The following is a 23,880-nucleotide window of genomic DNA, read 5'->3' as shown; positions in this document are numbered from 1 at the left end:
CCGGGTTGGTGGGCTCATCCTTAGAGATAGGGTGAGAAGATCTGACGTCTGGAGCAAACTCAGAGTAGAGGTAAAGGATCAGCAGCCAAAGGAAGTGTCCCGAACAGGTCCTCCTCCAGACTCCAGAGTAGACCCAGAACCCTCTGGAGGGATTATATATCTCATCTGGCCTGGGAAACGACTCGGGATCCCCCAGGAAGAGCTGGAAAGTGTTGCTGGGAGGAGGGACGTCTGGAATTATCTGCTTCATCTGCTGCCTCTGTGACCTGACCCCAGAAAAGAGGAAGATAATGGATGGATGGGTTTTTGTTTTTCAGTTTGTAACATGATTTTCTGTACCGTTTGGAATTACAAAGTATTTTTTCCAGCTTCATGTACTTTAGATTTAAGGACTGCGGTGTGTTTTTTGAGTTCGCTTTTTTATTAAAGTTCACTTTTTGCTCCTTAAATACCTGCTGTTAATGTTGACATTTCAGTCCTTCACTCATCAATTTATAATAACACGATTTGTATTTTCACTTATTTAAAATAAAAGCTTGAATCTGCTCCTGTCTGAGTGAGAGAGGAAGACAAAACAGAGAGGAAGAGGGCGGGCTTTACATGGAGTCACATTAGAATAAAAACCATCCCTCAGACAGCTCAGTAGCACAATGGAGGAAACGTCTGTACGATGTCTGCTCTGTAAGTAGAGAATCTGTTTGATTTTACTGATGATGGAGGAGGAAACATGAAAGGTCTGCAGAGGAACTTTAACCATTAACAAGGAAAGTGGACACAAAGAAACAGACTGGGATGAACTTAGAGCCATAAAATGTGTCTGCTTTATACTTTTACTGCTTTATACATCCAGTAACTGAAGACCAGTTTCTATTCTCACTTTTTAAAGCAGAATTGTAGAAATTCAATGTTCAGGCAGGTGCTATATTTACTATTAGAAGATTGTTCTGATCTATAGATGACTGCAAAGTAGCACATGGGTCAGCTTTAGGAATGTTCCTTTGTAATCAGTCCATGATCAGAGTGATCAGGAGGCTCTGAGGCTTCTCTGTCCACAGTTATGTTGACGACACTCAGCTCTATGTGTCTGCAGACGAGCCCAGACTGACTGAGCGAGTGTTAAACTGGATTTTAGATAGAAAGGCCTGAATGGAACACATCAGTTTACTGCTGGAAGTTTGGATCAGAGAGAAACTGAGAGAAACTGACCTCAAACTAGAAACACTCAGACTCAACTGAAGCTGAGATGGAAGAAGTTTGGGAGTTTAGTTTTAAACTCTATTATTTAGACTTTATTTATACTTTAGCATCGAAACTTTGCTTCTGTCCTTGTTGTTTTATTCAGTTCTGTTGTTTCAGTGTGTTGCTTTTACACTTTGATCTGCATGTGAATAGTTAGTTATTGATTGATTGATTGATTGATTGATTGATTGATTGATTAGTCAGATTCTGTTCCATGTAAATAATGTTGACTGTGATCAGTGATTCTTCTTCTGTCAGAGATGCAGATTTCTACTCTTTAACTCATTTCACATGAAAGTTCATGTTACCTTTAAAACGACAAAAATGACACCATTAATCAGCCAGAACAGAAGAAATGTCAGATTTTTACCTTTGTGACAAACTTTAAGCAAACCTGATTCAACTTTGGAACATACTTTTTTTTTTTTTAATTCTTTCAAAACTGTAAAATAAATAAATACAATAAACCAAAAAAAAAAAAACTTCAGAACCTCTCGCTCATGTCAGGCTTGTAAAATAAATAGCAAACCACCTTTTCACACCTCTAACCAGATGTGAGGATGCCATTAAAAAATGGATTAAAGTGTTTTCAACTAACAGAAGATGCTTTTAATCAGGATTGTGTTTCAGTACTAAAACTTATGAAAGAAGAAAGCGGATAAAAAAACAGTGAGGTGACTTTAATACCTCTGAGAGATTCTCAGTGGGTTTGAGCCAGAGTGTAAATATAAATACTGAAGTGTGCTGATGAAATTTTAGTTCCCTTTTTCTGACTATTTTTATTCTGTAAAGGAAAAAAACGTGTTTTTATCAGTTTATAAATAAATAAAGACACCAGACTACTGCCAGAAGACGTCTCTGAGTTCTCTCTCCTTCATGATGTTCTGGTTCCACAGAGCTGCAGGACTTTAGATTAAAAATGAACCACAGTGAAGAAAAATGAGACAGAAGTTAAAACACAAAGAATCTGCTGCATGGAGATCAGACATTATGAACTACAGACCTTAGAATTACCCTGGAATGAAGCTTCCTCACTGATATTTTACATTCTGACTGATTCACTTCAGCTTTATTTACTTTTCTGTGCATAATTCTCTTTTATATCAAACTCTGATCAACCTGAGTGTGATTTCTCTTTAGTTCTGCTCTCACTGATGAGCTGCAGAACAAACCAGGTGAAGCTGAACCTGAGTCCAAACAGATCTCAGTTTTTTAAAGGAGATTCTGTTTCTCTGAGCTGTGAGGATGAAGACAGATCTGCTGGATGGACTCTGAGGAGAAACATAACCAGAGGAACCAGAACTCAGTGTGGAACTGACTGGGGAAAAGGATCTGGTTCCAGCTGTACCATTGGTAAACTATTCCAGTCTGACAGTGGAGTTTACTGGTGTGAGTCCATGGAGGCAGCAGCCAGTCAGAGCATCAACCTCACTGTTTCTGGTAAGATGAGCTGTGCAGTCAGTGCTGATGAAGCTGTGTGTGAATGGATGAAATGCTGTAGTTTGTCTCTGTGTTGAGGTGGATCAGTGATCCTGCAGAGTCCTGTCCTCCCTGTGATGGAGGGAGATCCCCTCACTCTGAGCTGTCAATCAAAGCAGGACTCCCCCCTCCCAGCTGCTTTCTATAAAGATGGCTCCCTCATCAGGACTGAGCCCGGAGGTCACATGACCATCCTCCATGTTTCCAGGTCTGATGAAGGCCTCTACAGGTGTAACATCAGCAGTCATGGAGAGTCTCCATCCAGCTGGATCTCTGTCACAGGTGAGGACAGGTGTTTTCTGCACCGACTTCAGCAGGTTTCAACATTTATGTGATCATAAATATTAATTATTTCTTCAGGGAAATCCACCACCACCTCTCCTCCTACATCCACCTCTACTCCTACATCCACTGCTACTCAAGGTTCTCCTGGTTCTCCTCCTACCTCTCTCTCTCTTCCTGTGGTCTTGTCTGTTGCATGTGTTGGTGTTGTGGTTCTGCTGGTTTTACTGGTTTTACTGGTTCTACTGGTGAGACGTCGTGTTCTCAGGAGACCTAAAGGTGAGACAAACTCAAAAACAATGTTATCAAATAAAAGATCATTAAGATTCTTTCAGAGTAAATTCTGTCTCTTTGGTTGATTTCAGCTGATGGAGGAGAAGCTGGAGGAGATGACATCACATACAGTGACATCAGAGTATTACATCATCAACAGCAGCCAATCAGACGGAGCAGAGGTAGAGTTTTATGTGCTGAGTGTCCAAAGTTCTTCTGAGACAACATAAATAATTTATTTGACCTTTCTAGGAGTCACTCTACAATAAGACGTGTTTCTCCATGAAGAATGTTTCACTGCTTCTTTGTTTCTTCACTGACGTCTTCTTCTTCAGTCTCCTGGATGGAGTTGTGAGGATCCAGGTTTGACCTCAGACTGTTAGAGTCCGTCCTCAGCAGAAGGCAGGATCAGTGTTTCAGCCAATCACAGAGCTGAGGAAGCAGGAAGTAACAGACTGCAAAGCATTCTGGTAATTGTAGGAATTCCCCCTCAGAGCGACTGACAGCCCTCTTCTTTGTTGTCTCTGCTCACAGATCACCAAGATTTAAACTTATTGCAGCTTTAATCCTCCACATCTTTAACAGAACAGTTTCTACGTCTGATGATTTATTTTCAGTGTGTTCTTGGTGTGCTGGACTGTGTGTTGTGTCTCCTGTGGTGAGTCTGTTAAAGGAAACCAGCAGCTCTGTGGTCGTCAAGGTTCCTGTTTCTGATCAGAACTCTTTGTTCCACTGCAGGCTGCTCTAAAAACTGTTATTCAGAGAGTTTTCTTCATCTGACCCTCACACAGTTCTGCTTTATGTCACACCAACACTTAAGTTCAGTTTATCTGTGTTTAAATTCAGATAAAGTTGAAGCGATGCAACACCTTCAATACATGAAGGCGTTGACTAAATCTAGCAGCTCTGAGGTCAGTGTTTCCATCCTGTACAGCAGCAGAGGTGTTAAAAAGATAAAAACTGTCAAAGTGTGAACTGTACTTGTTGTTGGTGACGCTTGTGTCTGCAGTTCTAACCTGATCTTCCATTCCAGCCTCTATGAAGAGGATCATTGTGTCTTGGTTCTGTTCTGGTATCAGCTGTAGAACCTGCAGTGATCTGGATCTATCTGACTTTACAGAGAGCGATCCAGCTGCAGTCTACTCGGCAGTGAAAGGAAGAGAAGACGTCACTTATGGACAGATGGTCTTCAAAGACGGTGGAGGCCGATCAAAGAGCAGAGGTACAGCTGCTCTTCTTTGTCTCCATGGTGGTTCAGCTGCAGAACAAGAGTCCAACAGTTGTAGAGACGACCGATAGAGGACACTGGTAGCTTTATTCACAGCTCAGAAACACAGCTGCAGCTGGTCCATACCTGGCCACCACAGATAAGATCTAGCCAGAGCTTTCATCTTCGTTATGCCAGTATGTGTTTGATGAAGCAGTTTTAACATTCTATCTCTGCCTTTTTTTGGTATGATAACTCTGGTTCCCCAGAGGACACAACCATCCCTCACACTCAGCTCCATTCTCCGCTGATGGTAAGGCTTGAAGCAGACGTCAGTCTCAGCATGCCCTCCTGTAAGGACGTATGCATGAACTTGTGACAGTATTACATCCTTAGCTGTCCAGATTTTGATTTGGTTTGTGTCCACCAGTGTCTCATCCAATAGATCCATCAACAGGACTTGTTCTGTTTTCTCCCCCTTACCTATTTTCTCAGTCACAGGCAGTCTGCTCAACGCGTCTGCATTGGCATGATGTTTTCCTGGTTTGTAGACTATGTTGTACTCGTAAGCACTGAGACGCACAGCCCATCCTTGCACTCTCAATGAACCCATATGTGGGATGGGTTTCTTCTCGTTGAAGAGATAGATCAGAGGCTTGTGATGTGTAAATGGTGAAGGCATGGCCATACAGGTACTTGTGAAACATTTCTACACCAAACATGACTGCCAAGCCTTCCTTGTCAAGTTGAGAGTATCTTTTTTGAGCATTCTGTAGCGTGCGTGACATAAATCCCAAGGGCCTTTCACTCCCATCATCCATTCGATGTGAAAACACCGCGCCTACTCTGTAAGGTGAAGCATCACATGACAGGATTAATTCTTGGTCAGGAGAGTTGTGAATTAACACATCTGATGTGTTCAGCAAGACCTTGAACTTTTGAAAGGCTTCCTCTTGCTCTTTTTTCCACTTCCATTGCACCTCATGTCTCAACAGTTCATGCAGTGGGGCTAGCAGGTTTCCAGACTTGAGTTCAGTGACATTTGTGGGAGCAGGAGCTTCCTGGATGGCTTTCACTTTTTTTCCACTGGGTGAAGTCCCTGGGCATCCATCCTGTGCCCCAAGTACTCCACTTCATCCTGTAGGAAGGTGCACTTATTTCGCCTTAAGCGCAGCCCAGCCTCTTCCAGCCTTGTTAGCACTGCGTCAAGGATTTTTTAGATAGTCAGCCATATCCACTCCACTCCACTCACCAAAATGTCATCCAGGTACACTGCTATGAGTGGAATTCCTTTCAACAGACCCTCCATGGTACTTTGGAATATGGCGGGTGCAGAAGCCACTCCAAACGGCAGTCTGTTGTATGTGAACATTCCTCGATGTGTGTTCACTGTCAGGTATTTTTTTGAGTCATCATTCATCAGTATTTACTGATATGCATGGCTCATGTCCAGCTTGGAAACTGTTCTCCTTCAGCTAGTCATCAACTCGGGGTATTGGATATCATTCCAGTGAGGAAACGGTGTTCACTGTGAGCTTATAATCTCCACAGAACCGCACAGTTCCTACTGGTTTCAAGATCAGCACCACTGAAGCAGCCCACTCTGAGTTTTTTACTGGTGTGATTATTCCTTTCTTCAGCAACCTGTCAATTTCCTCATCCACTTAAATTTTCATGGCATAAGGAATGGAACCAGGTCGGAAGAATCGTGGAACAGCATTGTCTTTCACGTGGATGGTGACTTTGGTACCTTTCAGTGTGCCAAGTTCTTCTTTGAACACTTCCTTGTGCTCGCTTAGCACCTGCTGCAGAGCTTTTTCTTTTGTTTCTTGCACTGCTTTGTTCCCAGTTTGGATGTGCTGCACTCGACGAGCTCTGTGTCTGTCTTTAATTTCCTTCCAGTTTAGCCGTATGTCCTCCAGCCAGCCTCGCCCTAGTAAGGATGGGCCATCCCCTTTGACCACTATGATAGGCAGTTTAACACTCTGATGCATGTACTTCACTCTGACATAAGCAGCTCCACTTACTTTCACTGGGTACCCTGTGTAAGTCTCCAGCTTAATCTGGACTGGTCTAATGCGGGGAGTTTTAGCGCCTTGAAACATTGTTTGAAATGTTTTCTCACTCATTACTGTGAGACTGCATCCAACGTCTATTTCAAAAGTAACACATTTTCCATTCAGCCTCATACTCACTGTATATGGGTCAACTTTTCTCAGGTGCACCTCACTCATGCGACTCAGTTTGAACTCCATGCACTTCAGCGTGAATGTGCCATCTTCTGAGCTATCCGTGTTACTGTCCTCTTGTTTCTCCTGCACTTTGTGTTAACAGTAGTTTGAACTCCGCCCCTTCTCTCTCTTAGCCTCAGCTGATTTTTTCATTGATTTCTTCTGTGTGTTCTTGTTGTGGCAGGCTCTGGTAATATGGCCTACTTTTCCACAGGCATGACATTCTTTTTGTTTAAACTTACATTCAGGTACCAAGTGTTGTCCTTTGCAGCGGTAACACTCTGGCGCAGCTTCCTTGACCTCACCACTCTCGTGTGAGCCCTCGTTTACTTTAAAGCACTTAACTGCAGCACTGGGATTTTGTAAATCCTGGGCATTTTTGGTTGCAGTCTCTGCTGCCACAGCAATTGCCAATCTGTTAAAGTCCAGCGGCCTGCGGGCGGGCCGTTTTGATATCTGCATAAGCATTTTTCGAAATAAAACGACACTGCCAACGCGATGATTCAAACACTATACACCGAGAGAAAGCTTAGAGTCTCATCATCATCACCTATGTCATCAGTCAGTAAATTCTGAGCAAATCACGTCGGAGGAAACTTTTGACTGACAGGGCTGATAGCCAATGAGCTTGCTGAATACCAGGATATAAATAGAGCCTCTACCAGCAGGGTTGTGTGACGTTTCACACCTTGACTCTGGCTGCAGAATGAGCCTCTCTGTCTCCCTCCCAGTATCTGCGTCTGATCCACACTGAAGTGCATTTTTTGAGTTCTTTATGAGTTTTTGGAGTGAAAATAATGTGAAAACAGGCTATAAAACGAACATATACCATTGTGCCCAGGGTGTGCAGAGGGTGTACAGAGGGTGTTCAAAATTGACAGTGCCTGGCCATATCAGTACAAAAACATGTGTGAAACACTCATTACTTGTAGTATTGCTCTGAAATTTTGACCTGAACTATGTAAGACCCCAGGCTGTTGCCTTTTTGTGTTTCAAGCTCTCACAGTGCTGCCACATTTATTTTCAGGTGTTTTATTAGGGAAAAAATTTAGGCGAGAATAAAATTCATCCTAATTCAGTGTGTTCCAACATAAAATACTCTGTACCAGTAGCACCTAGAGTAATTCTGACTGCACTGGGTGAAAATTCAGGTTGTCAGCTTTCAAAGGAGACCCCAACCATGCCTGTACTCCAAACAGTTCAAGAACAGCATTCAATTTACTTTCTGTACATCTTCAGTAGAAATTTCAGGCGGAAATTGACTGAACCTTGTGGGGTTAAATATCAAATCTGTTTCTGCCAGGAGTCGTCTTTGAATCTGGTTGTCGTTAATCCCTCAAACAATCCTGTCTCTCAACATCTGCTGCAAGGTGTCTCCATAGTAGCAGTCCGGCACCAGCTGGCGCAACTCTACGGTGGCCCTGAAGTGCAAACCACAACAGCAAATAACTAAACACAACGGCAAATGACTAAACACAACGGCAAATAGCTCTGTATACCGGAAGAGGTAGGTACTTGTGGCGGTATTAATCGTCCGAGATTGGACGAGAGAGAGAGAAGAAGAACTTGCTTGATTGGCCAGGCATCACGCCTATCGATACCTAACGATTTGGGAGTTGAAATCAGCACTACTATTACAGATCGCATAACTTTTTATTCACGTGACACTGTTCTAATAAAGCTTTAACAAACATCTTACACAACATATTAATAACAGTGCATTAAAATAAACAAACCTTTAATGAATTAAACACAGCTAAACTAGTGTGTTCCACCTAGTGACATGTTCTGCACACAGTGGGCAAGACAGTGAGGAGCACTCCTCTTTCTCCCTGTTTTGTAATATCTGCAGCCGCCGCCGCAGCCCTGTGTCCCCCCGATGAGCCGCCGCGGCCGTGATGCTCGCTGTCGCTGCTCATCAGCTCTGCGTCAGGGGCCACGGAGCTCACCGCCACCCCGCCGTGGAGGCGACCGATGCCGTCCATTGTCATGTCCGTGTTCATGGCGTAAGCGTCCAGGTCCTTGGCCAGGCATCGATAGGTGTGATGCCTGGCCAATCAAGCAAGTTCTCCTTCTCTCTCTCTCGTCCAATCACGGACGATTAATACCGCCACAAGTACCTACCTCTTCCGGTATACAGAGCTATTTGCCGTTGTGTTTAGTTATTTGCCGTTGTGTTTAGTTATTTGCCGTTGTGTTTAGTTATTTGCCAAAGTGTTTAGTCATTTGCTGTTGTGGTTTGCACTTCAGGGCCACCGTACAGCTCTGCTACACACTCCATCACTGATTCATTAGACTTGCGACTTCGAGAATCAAACTTGTACCTTTGTACGATTTCGCTTGGCTTTGGATCAAAGTGGTTCTTTAACAGACGTACCAGTTCGGTGTATGTCTTGTTCTTCGGCTTGTCTGGGCTGAGAAGGTTCTGCATCAAACTGCATGTCGATGCTCTGAAGACACTTATGAGTATAGCTCTCTGTCTATCTGCATAGTCAATGTTATTGGCCGCAAAAAACTGTTCCATTATTTCACAATACTCCTTCCAGGTTTGATTCTTCTGATCAAACGCTGCTAGCGTGCCGATTGTCACCATTTCTTCTCTTTATGTACTCTCTCCTTACCCAGATGAAAAACCACGTCTCCCTCCTTGCTGTTTAGGTACCGCACAGTGTTAGCATTAGCATATGCTAGCCCGACTTGTCACTCCACCATTTAATGTCCAGCAGTCTTTATCCTCATTGCCAAAAAGATGTTGCATTGCGAGATGAACCGAATGTTCACAACATCTCAGTTTAAACTCAACTTTTACTGAGGGCTTGAGCATGGAATGTTACACTCACACACATGACTGGACCACGACATGAGCATTAGCCAGACCCTCAGACAACTTCTTCTGTTTTTCTTGCATGCACTCTTGACAGCGTGTCATGATCGCCACCGAGTGGACCCTCGAGACTAGCTTATCACATTAATTTATAACAAGGTAACTTAGCAGGTAAATAATGATAATTAGCAATTACCAGTAACTGTCAGGATACCACATCTATCCAAAGTGCAAAAGGAAAAATACAAGTGAACTTAAATAGCTAAGAGGGAAAAGAATAACAGAAAAGATTTTTTTTTCTAGAAAAGGCAGAAATAGTGGACAATTCAGTTTATTTCTGAGACAGTTGCTCCAGCACCGAAGACATGCTGTTGATAGCATCTGTAATACAAATCATTTTCTCCATTAACTGATTAATTATTGCTTTGTCCAAACAATGTTATAAAATGTTACAAAAAATACCTGTAATCATTTCCAACAGTGTGAAATGTTTTATTTGCAAACAACTAAAAACCACCAAAGAAATCTGTGTATAAGAAATGAATGCATTGAATTTCCACATCTGCAAAGCTGGAAAATCACACAACAATCAGCATTTTCCCTTGAAATGATAAAAATAGCTGCACATTACCAGTACTTTTTACTTCATTGTGTTAACTTGATCATCTGAATCAGTTTTAGACTCATATTAATGATAATGAATGATGATGATAAAAAGTGGTGCCAGGTCAGGCACTGGCTTCGAACTTGAATTGGAACCAGCTCTATTGAAAAGGGGTTATGTGCTCCTCCTGGTGTACAGCTAGGCCGGTCAGGGTGCTGGTGGAGAATCTCTGATGAGGAGTGGGATCCAGGGGTAGGTGGAGGTCAGACTGGTCAGGGAAATGGAACCATCTGGTGGGTGGCCTGGAGGCTGGTCAGGCAGGCTGGACCAATGGTTTTAGTTCCCCAAAGGCTGGGCTGTGGTCCATGGCAACAGAGGTTGAACCCCTCTGGAGGCTGGGCTGGGAACCAGTGAAGGCCAGGACATAGAGCAGATACAGGGGGACCCCAGCTGGGCTCACTGGTGGGTAGGGCTGAGTACCGAACTTCGGTTCTTTAATGGCACCGACCGAAATGTTTCGGTACTAATGAGTATCGAAATAAGCCTCGTCTTTCGGTTCCATGTTCCGGTACTTATCACGTGATTATGATAAAGCAAACCTGTGATTGACTGTAACATTACACGTGATTGCGGCAAGCCGGAAAAAAGCATGCTGCCCGTTCACAGACAGGTTTCACGTTAGGTACATTAAATTTACTGCAGTTGTGTAGCATGTCGTCGAAGTGGGAAAAGATGCCTCTGAGGTCTAAAACGTGGCTCTACTTTTGTAAAATGGACGCTGTAACAGGAGAACCTGTCTGCGGCTCTGCTCAGCACAATAACCACGGCAGTTCGGCCAATGCAGACAAAGTCTTTTATTCACCACACCGTCTCAATGTAAATAAAACAGTCTCTCTTCCTTGCCCGGCGCTACACCGGACCTCGTCCGGTAAACAGTCTCAACGTCCGCCGGCTCTCCGCCGGTTCTCCTCCGGTAAACAGTCTCAGCGTCAGCCGGATCTCCACAGGATCTCGTTCGATAAGCTGCCCGCTCCACCGGACCTCGTCCTGTCCGCTGTCCTCCGCTCGTCCGTTCCCCCGTCCTCTCTGTCCGTCTGTCTTTTGTCCTCTGCTTCAGTCTGTTACTGCCGAGAGAATCAGGTGAGTCTAATTGGTGCCAGCTGCGCTAATTAACCTGACGCTGGTTCCACACACTCTCCTCCACACCTCTCCCCTCTGCAGCTGAGCTCTCCCACGCCACAGACGCCAATAGTGCGCGGTGCAGTATATGCCAAAGCGGGTGGTAAACTCCATCTAAGGCTAAATACCGGCACGAGACCGATAGTCGACAAGTACCTTAAGGGAAAGTTGACAAGAACTTTGAAGAGAGAGTTCAAGAGGGCGTGAAACCGTTAAGAGGTAAATGGGTGGGGTCCGCGCAGTCCGCCCGGGAGATTCAACTCGGCGGGCCAGGGGCGGCCGCTCGGTGCGGGAGGATCCCCTCGCGGGACCTCTCACCGGGTGCGGGCCGTCCCCCGCCTGGCGCATTTCCTCCGCGGCGGTGCGCCGCGACCGGCTCCGGGTCGGCCAGGAAGGGTCCGGGGCCGAAGGTGGCTCAGAATGTACTGAACTGTACATTGCTTGCAAATGTTCTTTTGCACTGGAAATCACTGGAAAATTAAACTCAAGATGTGAAAAGTAATGTGTAATGCAATTTTCATTCTGTTAGAGTATATATTGTAAAACTGGTATCGAAAAAAGTATCGTTTAGGAACCGGTATCGAAGTGAAGGTATCGGAATTGGTACCGGTATCGAAACTTTTAGATTGATACCCAGCCCTACTGGTGGGACCTCAGTGACATCCGGGAGCACCGAGGTCAGTGAGAAAGGAGGGTGGGATCCTGACAAAAGAATCTGGATGTTTGTGTAGAAAGGTGTGGAAAAAACCTTGATACTGATGTCCAGAGGCAGGGGCAAAAGTCCGATTTCATTTTTGGGGGGGCAATAAACAGCAAAATTTCAGAGAGTAATTCCTGGGAGGGACATGAAAAAAATTGCTCTCTCCCTCTCTCTCTCCTGCTGCTTTAGAACTTTCCTTGCAGGGTTGAGCTCTCAGCATGTTATGAAAAGTAATAATAGCAGTTCTAGCATTGTTCTGTCTTAGTGCATGTTCTACCTGCATACAGGTGGAAATGATTCACTTTTATGACCACATCCAACAGAATTTCTTTGCACCCTGCTCTAACTTCCACTTTAGTCCATCAAAGTAGCTTTACAAGAAAGTGAAGCTCAAAATAAGTTCCAACAGAGGAAATACCATCAAGAACAATCCAATAACTACTGGACTAACAACTAGCCTACCAAAATAATAAAAGCCTTCAAAATCTGGATATCTCTACAGAAACAAATCTAATGTCAGTAAAATATAAATTGGGTTTATATCTGACATTAATATCCTGACAGACGTTTTTAAAATCCTGTCGTCTATATTTCCTCCCCTCTTTTCCCTCATCTGTTTTCCTCTCTGTCCTCTCCCGTCTCTCTGTGTCACCTCTGTCACTGCCGCTATTCTGCATACTCGTTTGAGCCTGTAAATGATCATAAGCTAGGCTATTTTCTTATCGCGTGTTGATTTAAAAAAAAAAACATTTACACATTAGCATAATTTCGCATCCTTTGAAAGATCATCGCGCGCTGTGTAGTGGGGGGCCAGTTGCCCCACTACGTAAGATCTCTGTGTAACCTGATCACTCTATGTATTAACACTTGTAATTTAATTCTAAGTTCTAGGTCTGAAAATATCTAAGTCTCACCATAGAATCATCAAAGGAATCCAGGAGCCAAGTCTTCAGATGCCAAGAAGAAAAGTGTTTATTCTGTTTAATACAGGCCAAAACACTGACAGAGGTTCCGGAAGCCCTCTGAACCCACTGTCTGACAACTAAACCCTTTAAACCCTCTGAGCAGAGGTCAGTTGACGCCCTTAACCCATCCCTCTTTTTGCCACTGCCAGCTGCCAGTATTGCACAATTTAAGGAAAGAGCGAATCTTTACTCCCTAATAATTTTAATTGGAAACTCGTGGGCGGCCGGCACTTTTCCCCATGGGAGGCAGCCTCCCCCAAGTTTTCTGACACGAACACCTGCACCCTTATCTCCAAACAATAATTTTGTTGATACTGGCAGTTATCCCAGAGGAAACAACCTACAGGCTATCTGTAAACCATTTCAGTCAGAGGGCAAAGGACCTGCACTCAGATACACACACAGACATAGATTTATTATAGCAGTGGATTAATTTTTCCACAACAGTCCCCCCTTGTGGCTCTTAAGAGAGCCACATCTATTAACAAGCTGTAATCACATTCTCGGGGACATACCTTACCTATTCCAGACAATGAGGGTCACTTGATTGACAGAGGCTCAGTTACTGGAGCAACTGGGCAACAGAGTAAAGATACTAGATCCTAAATACTAGCTCTGTCAGAATCCCCCCGGGACTATCCCATCCTGAGGATTCAGTGATCGTCTTTGTCCGGCTTCCTAGCAACACGTGAGACATGACCAGGGAAACATCCTCTCAGACATGATTACTCTTGGCATCAAGTGTTTTTATGAGACTGTACTTTCAATGGTGTCGAGAGGTAAAGTGCCTCATCATGCGACACATGAAGCAAAACAAAAAAACACAAGCTAACTATACTTGGTGTAAATGTCAAATGAGTATATGTAGCACACAATAATCATGTAAATCGCACAGTATAGCAGAGAAATGCCTATACAACCCAAATGCTACACCACAACTCTGTTATATCATCACATTTGAGTGCACATTGTCATTACCCCTATACTGTGATAACTAAATGCTAATCAAACTAAAACAACACATCTAATTAAATCCAGTGAATAAAATGTAATGCGTATATAGTGCTCCAGTGACTAACTATGTCAGTAGTAGTGAATGAATATAGTGCAAACACATCTAGTGAGTGTGGAGGTCAGGCTGATCAAATTGAATGTCTGACGAAAACAAGGTGTAGGTGTGTGGTGGAGGGAAGGTATGAGCCTGGAGTGATATAGTTTCTGTGCAATGTTTGGCTATACATGGAAAGTGGGTTTTTATGTTGCATGAGCAACCTGTTCCCTCCCAAGATTTAGCAACACAAAGTAATCCTATATGTATGGAATAATGTTCACTGTAAGCACCCCAATAACCATGACGAGAAACACAGGAATCAATCACCATCGTACGGAGCCCCCTAGGGGACATCCTTCGTGTTGTATTTTCTCTCATTCCTGTTTGTGTTATATCCCTTCCTGTTGTACTTTTTCTCCTCTGCGTTTGTATTTTATTCCTTCGCGTTTGTGTTTTTTTCCTTCGCGTTGTACTTTCTCTCCTCCGCGTTTATTTTTTAAGGAACACTTTTGTCATTTTTGCCCTCCGCCTTTATTTTTTAAGGAACACTTTTGTCATTTTTGCTGTTGACAAGTTGTTTTTCAAAGACGGAGTTCGCGTTCAAAGTCGAACTCCGCGTTCAAAGTTGGACTCCGTGTTCAAAGTCGAACTCCGTCTTGGGCCCGAGCAGTGTCACTCAGTCAGTCTGTTGAGCTTGCAGCAGGGGAGTCAGAGGACGGATTCCTACGGTACTACTTCCTGTCCAAACTTAGTTTGGAGGTTTGCTTTGCCTGGCACACCGGCTGATCATCACCTTGGGACATTACACGCCAAACGGTAAATGATTATTTTAATGAATACCACAGTGCTTCGTCTATTGTTCTGAACTCTGCTTATCTCAAGTCACATTAGCCCTTTCTGTATTTATCGCAGTTGGACTGCTTCGGTTTGCACGCTAGCATGAAGCTAAAAGGAGCGCTCGTTTTTGTTCAGTGGGACCGCGCACGGGACGGTGCGCTTTTTATACATTCAGAGAAACAGTCGCGGTTTGGTCAGTAGAAACGTTGACAAAAATGAGCGCTCCTTTTAGCTTCATGCTAGCGTGCAAACCGAAGCAGTCCAACTGCGATAAATACAGAAAGGGCTAATGTGACTTGAGATAAGCAGAGTCCCAAATCCCAAATCCCCTAACCTAGTCATGCACAGACCTTATGGCCGGACTACATCATGGGACCTATGTCCACAGTGTACAACTTAATGCATAGTGTACTTTATAAAGTAATATTCCTCCTCTTCAATCATCCCCAATCATTAACACAGGCTTTGTGTTTTGTATTCTAACATGGCAATATGTCGACAACTGAGCAATATACAAGCATCATTACAGAATCTTCAGTATACATTAATCTCTTATTTTGTTGACAATAGTTTCATGGGCGTCTAGACTGAGGAGGGGGACTTTGAGCATTTGGGGGTTGCTGAGCCAGAGAGGCCGCTCTCAGCTGTTGCACCCTTCCTTCCACCAGCATTGGCAACAGCCTCCCAGATTGATTTCCCATCATTTCTTCCATAGCTGCAATTGCTTCTGATTGACTCTGCAAACGCGAGTTGCAGAACTGGTTCAGTGCATTGTATTTGTGCATGGTGTCGTCTAGTGTGCGCTGCAATGTGACAATTTGGTGTTGCTGATCATCAACCTGAGCCTCCAGCTCAGCGTTTCGACGGTGCAAACGATCCAGTGCCAGTCGATCAATCTGTTGCAGGCTTCTGTAGAGGCGACTACTCTCGCGCTTCCTGATCACAGAGAATTGGCGTCTAGCCTTAAGTGTCAAACCTCTTTGCAGGATACTAAAACATCTCTGGTCATGTTTGCGACCTCCTCGCAGAGTTTGTTGTAAGTAAAATGCTCAATGGGACGTCGTAGGCACTCAAACGGGTGAGCTCTGTCTGAGGCACTGTAGGTGACAGCTGGTGGCGGCGGAGCCCGCCTCTTAACCTGTCGCCTGGTAGATGGAGCCACTTCATTGGGCCACCCTCGTTCTGGTGATGTTGGCACATACTCCTCTTCCTCTGAATCTGGGGAAGGCACAGGTGATCTCGCCCTTGGATCATTCGGAGTCGTCGGTCCCGCATGCCTCGCCTCTGCTCTGTACACTTCTCCACTCGGCCCTGGCTCTGCAGGTCGCATCTCTGGTCTGGGCGCTGTGAGCAGGGTGTGAAGGATCCGAGAGCTCCCCGAGCCCTGTGGCTCCTCTGCTCTCGCCGTCGAACTGCCACCCTGAGCTCGACCTGGGGAAAGATAAGGACATAAGAGGACAGGGGCAGGGGGCACCATGCCTGGCATCCATGCTGCTTCTAGCTCCCTAAGGGCTGGCCCGGCCCAATAGGCTGATGCTGGAGGCTTCTGCCAGCCGGAGTAATGGGCTTCCTCCATTTACAGTCTGTGGGGAGGTTATGTGATATAATACATACAATGTACATTTAAACATGAAACAGCCTACATTCTATCCTTTCTAAGCATATTTAAAATATTTACAACTATTCTACCTGCCAATGGAGAGTGGAGGGGGACTTACAGGTTGGGCAACACCTCTGGTGGTGGAATTCCCATTTCCTCATACAGCGACATGTCTTCATATTCCACCCTAGATACTGTGTCAGCTTCATGGTCATCGTCACATGTTGTTTCGGCATCATATGCTGATATTGTGTTATCCTGTTCTGTATACTGCACCTGCACTAATGGGAATTGTCCTGAGATCTTTTTAAACACCGCAGACACCATGAGGCATAGTATTGGTAAAATGCAACAAATCAAAATTACCACGATCAGGCAAAACACTCCAATTACTATTCCAATCATTTTTAGAGTGCTAAGCCACCCCCCTTTGGACAACCAGTCCCAAAAACTCTTCACCTGAGTATTCCAATTAGAATTTAGAACATGCTCGTCTCTCATTCTATGCATTTCATTCAGGACTTGTGTTAGGTTACCATCAGCTGCTGTATGCAGCGGTATTTCAGTGCAGCACTCTTCTCCTATTTCCTCACAAACTCCTTGGTGTGGTGCCATTAAAGACTCTAAGACAAACCTGTTTTGAAGAGCCATTATTGATGTAGCATGCAATTGTTCTCGTACTAAGGACAAACCCTTTATAGTATAGTTAATAAACCTCTGTTGATTATACCAGAGAACATTTATCCACCGGCTATTTCTAGCTACATACTGGGCATTAACTGCCTGTCCATACATAGGAACTGATCCTGCAACTCGTCCTGATTCTATCCATCCCGGGTGCACTGCTGCATGCTCATATGGTACCCCATATGGAACTTGGTCCCAACTAATGTATACCTCTCCCGAATTTCTCCAATCCCATCCATCCAATTTAATACTTCTCGTGGTTCTCCTTTTTGTGTTTCTTTTGTTTGGCTCTGGTGTGCTCTTTCTGCTTCCTGTTCTATTCCTATTTTGCATTTGAGACCTACTTCTTCCTGGTCTTTTGGTGCTTCTTGGTGTAGGGAGGGGTTCTGCTTCCTGTAAACAGTTAGGCCTCTGGGCTATTATTGACAACTGTCCCGTAAGCATTAGGGGTGCACATATTCCTTCCTACCCCGATGGCAATTGTGTTAACAATGTATCATTCTGATTACATGTCCAATAGATATCACCTAGTGGGACAGTGCCATCCAATTTAGGTATACAGTATTCCTGCACAAAAGTTCTATTCAGTTGATAAATTATACATTCCCCATTTGGTACGACCTGAGCACACCTTAAGCGGGAATTGGTTCCTGACTTACATATTTTAACTGCTGCAGCCGCTGAACCATACGCTGTGGAAATGCTGTAGGAGTGGCTGTAGCACTGCACCAACCCTGCCGAGTCCCACATGCTGGTTGTTGTTCTTTTTGTGACGGCCTCCAACTCTGCCCCTTTCGCTATACAGAATGGAAAAACCATATCATCAAACCGTTGCACCACTGGAGGCAATACACTTGATACATCATATTCATTATTTTTAATGTATTGTGGGCAGATACTATGATCTCCAGACCAACGCCAGTTGTACTCACTTGCCATGTGCATAGCGCAATTAGCAAAACACCTGTCTGGATCCAAACAATCACCTATTTTGCTCCCTGGCAATATTTTGAATTGAGGGATCCTTCTGGCATTGTAACAGGCTATACAGTTCTGTCGTGTTAATCCTTTAGCTATATACATTGTTTGTGCTGAAAATTTCAACCACTGCGCAAACATATTTGTGTCCCATTTAGCAGTTTTTAGTTTTTCCAAATCTCTCTTGTGACGGTTACCATCATTCAATTGCATTTTTCTTTTGGCCTCTTCTAGTGGCATCTTTTGTCCTGGTCTGTGACATGTGGTGTATGTGCACCTTACCCTTATAGTCACCATCCCCTCTCCATGGCATTCTTTAGCTCTTGGGTAACCTATCCAGTGCTTACTTACTGGTTCAAGATCAACAAAAACAGTTATTAAAGCATGGTCATAAGCATCAATCTTCACATAATTCACAATTAACCTTTGATCATTCCATTCTACACCCTTTGAGTTAGTCACTAGAGTAGTCATTGCCATAGCACATGTTTGTAGTGAGTTTGATGAGTGTCCACTGTCCTCAGGAACAGTCAACAGTAGCTCCCCCCTTGCGAACCCACCAAGGGTTAGCAACCAGAGGAGAAAAAGGTTAGTCAGAGTCTGAGTCCAGCCAGACACGCTGACCCTCAGACGAGAGTAGTTCAGCAGAGAATGCAAGCGAAGAAGGCACGGAGGGGGCAGCCCCGGAGGGCAGCTGTCCACTGGGGCCCGCTCGAGGGGAGGAGGGAGGGAATCCCGCTCCATCAGAGCTGCTTTGAGAGGAGAATGGGGAGTCCACAGCAGGACTGTCAGTCTCTGGAGAAGCTGGATAAACAACTGCACCATCACTGTCTGTAGTGGTTGGGGAGACATAACCAATGCGAGTGGGGTGTTTATACCCTTTTTGGGGACGGCGTGCCAGCAGTCGTGCAGACCTTCGCTGCCCTTGTGGCGAGGAGGGCGCACCACTCACTGCAGGTGAGCTAGAACGTGAGCGGCTGGGGGCGCTGTGTGCTGCCCCTTCAGCATGCAACGGTGGCGCAGTTAGAGCAAGCTGGTCAGGGTGATGACCAGGTGGCTCAAGCGGACGATGGCGAGCGCAGTGATTACGATGGAACCAGTAGGGCTTACCTTCGACTTTTAGAGCAGTCAGAGTGGTAAGAACAACTGTGAACGGTGGCTCGTTCCAGTGCCGTCTAAACACTCTTATGAACACCTGGTCGCCCACCTGGATGTCACGCTTGTCGAGCGGGATCTGAGTCTCGTCCTTGTTGTTAGCCTCCTTCACCTGTTGGAAGATAAGTCTGTGGATCTTAGTTAAAGATCTCAAATAATTACCCAACTCCTGCTGCAGTTGAGGCAGTGAGGGGCCTTCCACTGGGCCCCTGTGCTGTGGCACAGGCATAGGACGTCCTGTAAGCATTTCATGCGGGGTTAAATGGGTTAGTCTGTTAGTTTGTGACCGCATTGCCATTAAGGCAATAGGCAGAGCATCAACCCAGGTTAACCTGCCATCACTGTCAGCTATGATTTTGGCTATTTTTGTCTTCAGGATTCCGTTGGCGCGCTCAACAGAGCCCTGTGACTGAGGATGATAAACACAGCCAAATTTCTGCTTAATATGGAGTAGTTTAAATGTTTCTTTTACCACTCTGGAAACAAAATGAGGACCACTATCTGATGAAATAGTGTCAGGCAGACCAAACCTAGGAAATATGAGCAATTGGGCGTGTGAACATCTTTCTGACATTGTATTTTGAACAATGAGGACACAGTGAGAGTTCCCTGTCAACTGCCGCTGCCATATAAGGTGACCACCATACAGCCTGTAGTTTCTGCAACACCTGAACTCTAGAACAGTGGTCTGGCTCATGCATGATCTTAATAGCTACGTTCAATAGTGACAATGGCATAACAAAATGACCATGAGCACTTCTCCACAAACCCTCATGTGGGGCAGCCGTCCGAATAGCCCCCCTTTGCAACCATAAGCATTTTTCTGCCTCAGGAGCTGCTGTTTGGGCATCAATTAAAGATTGAAGGTTAGTTATAGGATCACAATCCTGTGCAGTCAACAATGGGCCCTGTATAGTTTGTCCTGTGGCCTGTTTTGCGGCTTCATCTGCCAAGTTGTTGCCCTGGGCGACCAATGATGTGCTATTTTGATGGGCTGCACACTTAACTATGGCTAACTCTGACGGTAGCTGCATGGCCATAATCAAGTCTGCCACAGCCTGGCCATGAAGCACTGGAGTTCCATCAGCACGAACAAAACCTCTCTGTTTCCAAATGCTAGCATTAATATGACACACTCCATATGCATAGGCACTGTCTGTGTAAATGGTCGCACGCTTACCAGCCGCTAAACGACATGCTGCAGTTAAAGCCTTGATTTCTGCTAATTGGGTGGAGCATGGTTGTTCTACAGCTACCATCAATAATGTTTCAAAGGTGTTATCTGGATTTAACTGAACTACACCATAACCTGCTTTGATGCCGGTCACATCACGAATACAAGATCCATCCACAAACAAAATGAGATCTGATGGAATGGGCTGATTGTAAAGATTGTCGCGTATTTTCATAAAGGCTTCTGATTCTTGTAAACAGTCATGTGGGGTTCCTTCAGTTGGAAGGACCATTCTAGTGGCTGGATTGACAGTTGTACATCTTTGAATGGTTAGTTCAGATCCTGAAAGCAAAACCTCATAGCCAGTGCGTCTGGCTTGTGTTATAACAAAGCGTGGTCCTGTCAATAAGGCATGCAGTTGATGTGATGTGTACAGTGTTACAGGGTGACCCATAGTTATGACCTGAGCTTTTTTGTAAGCAAAAGCTGCTGCGGCCAGACCTTGATAACAAGGAGGCAGGCCTTCTTCCACTGCATCTAGCTTAGTGTTGTAATAAGCAATAGGTTGCTTTCCTGTAGAAGAATCTTGCATTAGTACAGCACATGCATAACCTTGACGCTCTGCTACATAAAGATGAAACAATTTGCTGTAGTCTGGATTAGCCAAAGCCAGAGCTGTCTGCATATCATGCTTTAAGGATTGGAATGCACCTTCTGCCTCTGTGGTCCACTGGAGTTTTGTTGACTGATTAGCTTGTCCTGCTGCATGGATGAGTGCTCTTAATGGAGCTGCTTTAATAGCGTAATCACATATCCACGGCCGGCTGTAGCCAGTCATCCCTAGAAAAGTCAGCATTTGGTCTACTGTCTGAGGTTTTGGAGTTTTAAGTATGGCCTCTATTTGAGATGGAGCTATGTATCTTTCATCTCCACTCAATTGTCTGCCTAAGTACTCTACAGACTTCTGGCAGAACTGCAATTTCTTTTTGCTGACCTTGTGACCTCCTTCTGCTAAGGCTTTGAGGAGAGTGATGGAATCTTTTTCACACTGTTCTTTTGTTTCTGAGCAGATCAAGATGTCATCCACATACATTAATGTAGTTGACTGCATATCTACATGGCTTAGGTCATTGGCAAGTACTCGATTGAATATGGATGGAGAATGAACAAAACCCTGTGGCAACCGTGTGTATGTGCATTGCTCTCCTTTATAGGTAAAAGCAAACAGATATTGCGATGATTGATGAACGGGTACACTGAAAAAAGCAGAACACAGATCTATGACTGTGTACCACTTGGTGTTTGGCGGTATATTGGACAATAGAGTGTGAGGGTCAGGAACTATTTGGTTTTCTTCTGTGATGATGGCATTAATAGCTCTGAGGTCATGTACCAGTCTATAATCATCACTTCCTGGTTTTCGTATTGGGAAAATTGGTGTGTTGCAGGGGCTCCTAACCTTTACTAGGACTCCTGCTTCTAGTAATCCAGATATTATGGGTCTAATACCCTCTGTGGCATCATATTTCAGTGGATATTGTTTCTGGTAAGGCAGTCTGGTTCCTTCTTTGATTTGAAACTGTAATGGTTCAGCTGATTTGACTAGCCCTACATCAGTTTTATGTTCTGACCAGACATGCGATGGAACTTGTTCTAACAAAGGTACATGTTCTTCTGAAATGACCATCTGCTTTCTAGCTTCTTTTGGTAACATTACTTTTTCAGCTATAGCCTCATCTGCATCGGTACATTGAATTTTCAAATAGAGCCCATCAGGGGAGACACTGAGAAATTTACAGTCTGTTGGAATCCAGTTTTTTATTTGTTGGTTTTGGCACATCATTGGTCCTAAATCATGTGATTCATGTCCTTCTGCAATAAGCAAAGTAATGTGTGGTACCGATTCAGGCACTTGAAACCAGTCACTCATTGTTTCTGTAAGTCTTACTTTCGCTGCAGTGCCTTGAGGTCCCACAATGATGTCTTGATATTGTAGAATAGTGGTAGTGTTATTGATTACCTCATCCCAGCAGTCATCGTAGTCACCATAGCTTTGATGTTCGTCGTATAGCATGGTGCAATGTAGAGGCAGCGCTGGTTCTCGAGCTGCATTGTATTGATGCATTGCCAGTGGCTTCCAGGTTTTCCAAGATTGAGTGAGGTGAGAGACTGGTGTGGTGAGTCTGGTCCAGTACACACGTGCATCCTTCATTTGCTCATTCTGTTGAGAGTCTGATACAGTTAGTAGGGGCATGATAGGTGTTGCATTTGTAGCATCATCAGTAGCATCATCAGTTGCATCATCATCTGACACCTCAAAGTACACTCAGTCAGGTGAACACATTATTTTTGCATTGAGTTTGCACAGTACATCTCTTCCTAGCAGATTTATGGGAGTGTCTGTGGAATAGAGTAGAGGTGCACTCACTATTTTATTTCCAATCTGCATTGGCACTGGCTCGGTTAGGGGAGTAATTTGTTCTTTCCCAGAGAAACCTATTGTTCGAATTTTTGATGAGGATAGGGGCAGACCTGCCCCTCCCCTGCCAATACATGAGTACGTTGCTCCTGTGTCCACCATGAAAACATATTGACGGTCATGTATGGCAACTTTTATTTTGGGTTCACTTTGTGGATGTTGTGTTAGTACTGGTGCCATTACCTCCCCTTGTGGTTTCTCTGGGCCTCCCTATTGCCAGTTTGCTGCTGGTCCCATCCATGGATTGGAGATGTTGGCGTTGCTGGGACAGTTTCTCCTCATGTGTCCATTTCCCCCACACCCCCAGCATTGCAGTTGTTGCTGACCTGATGTGGCAGAGACACCAACCTGTGGCTGCTGCTGAGGTGGATATGGAGGCTGTGGTGGATACGGTCTTCTCCACCTTCCTCGCTGCATGGGTCCCCCACGGAAATTGGGTCTTCCTCTTCCCTGTGTGGAGTACCCTGCCGGTCCTCCTTGGTTGAGGTGCACATGAATGGGTGGGGCCTGTGAAGGTTGAGTCTGGACAGACTGAACAGGCTGCTGTACAGGAGTATAAGAAGGAAGGTTAGTAGAATGTTGAGGCTGTTGCACCTGGGGCTGTTGCATACCAGCAGCATACACTGGAGCTTGGATTACTGCTGCGGTTGTTGACTCAGGCTTGGCTCCTTCTGCCTTTACTTCAGGTGCTACAACTGTCACTGCTGCTTGATGTCTAGCTTTTTCTTTGTCTTTCTTCTGCTTTGTCAGTTCTCCTATCTGCAGCTGTGTTAGCTTATTTGCTAGCTGTTTGCTCTGTTCTTCTGCAGCCTTCTGTTCGTTTCTATAAACTTCAACAAAATGCACAATATGTTCAGAGAACACCGGCCAGTCCATCTTCAACAAACCCACCACCCCATTCAATTTCTCTTGTACAGGTTTAGGCATAGCATTTTT

General features: G+C 44.7%; 1 protein-coding gene across 1 annotated transcript in view; it reads left to right on the top strand.

Annotated features, from left to right (window-relative positions):
* The first annotated feature begins 658 nt into the window (after positions 1 to 658).
* The window catches only part of LOC127532607 (low affinity immunoglobulin gamma Fc region receptor II-b-like), a 37,930-nt gene continuing 14,708 nt past the window's right edge, over positions 659 to 23,880 (top strand). Inside the window, exons 1-6 of the mRNA XM_051944577.1 lie at positions 659 to 681; positions 2,380 to 2,679; positions 2,758 to 3,000; positions 3,079 to 3,279; positions 3,366 to 3,455; positions 4,394 to 4,495. Coding sequence (XP_051800537.1) covers positions 2,394 to 2,679; positions 2,758 to 3,000; positions 3,079 to 3,279; positions 3,366 to 3,455; positions 4,394 to 4,495 — 922 coding nt within the window. The 5' untranslated portion in view covers positions 659 to 681; positions 2,380 to 2,393. The remainder of the gene's footprint in view (positions 682 to 2,379; positions 2,680 to 2,757; positions 3,001 to 3,078; positions 3,280 to 3,365; positions 3,456 to 4,393; positions 4,496 to 23,880) is intronic.

Source organism: Acanthochromis polyacanthus, chromosome 24 (assembly GCF_021347895.1).
Source record: "Acanthochromis polyacanthus isolate Apoly-LR-REF ecotype Palm Island chromosome 24, KAUST_Apoly_ChrSc, whole genome shotgun sequence".
Classification (NCBI taxonomy): Eukaryota; Metazoa; Chordata; class Actinopteri; family Pomacentridae; genus Acanthochromis; species Acanthochromis polyacanthus.
Note: the sequence above shows the minus strand (reverse complement) of the source record. Positions and strands in the feature narration are given on the sequence as shown.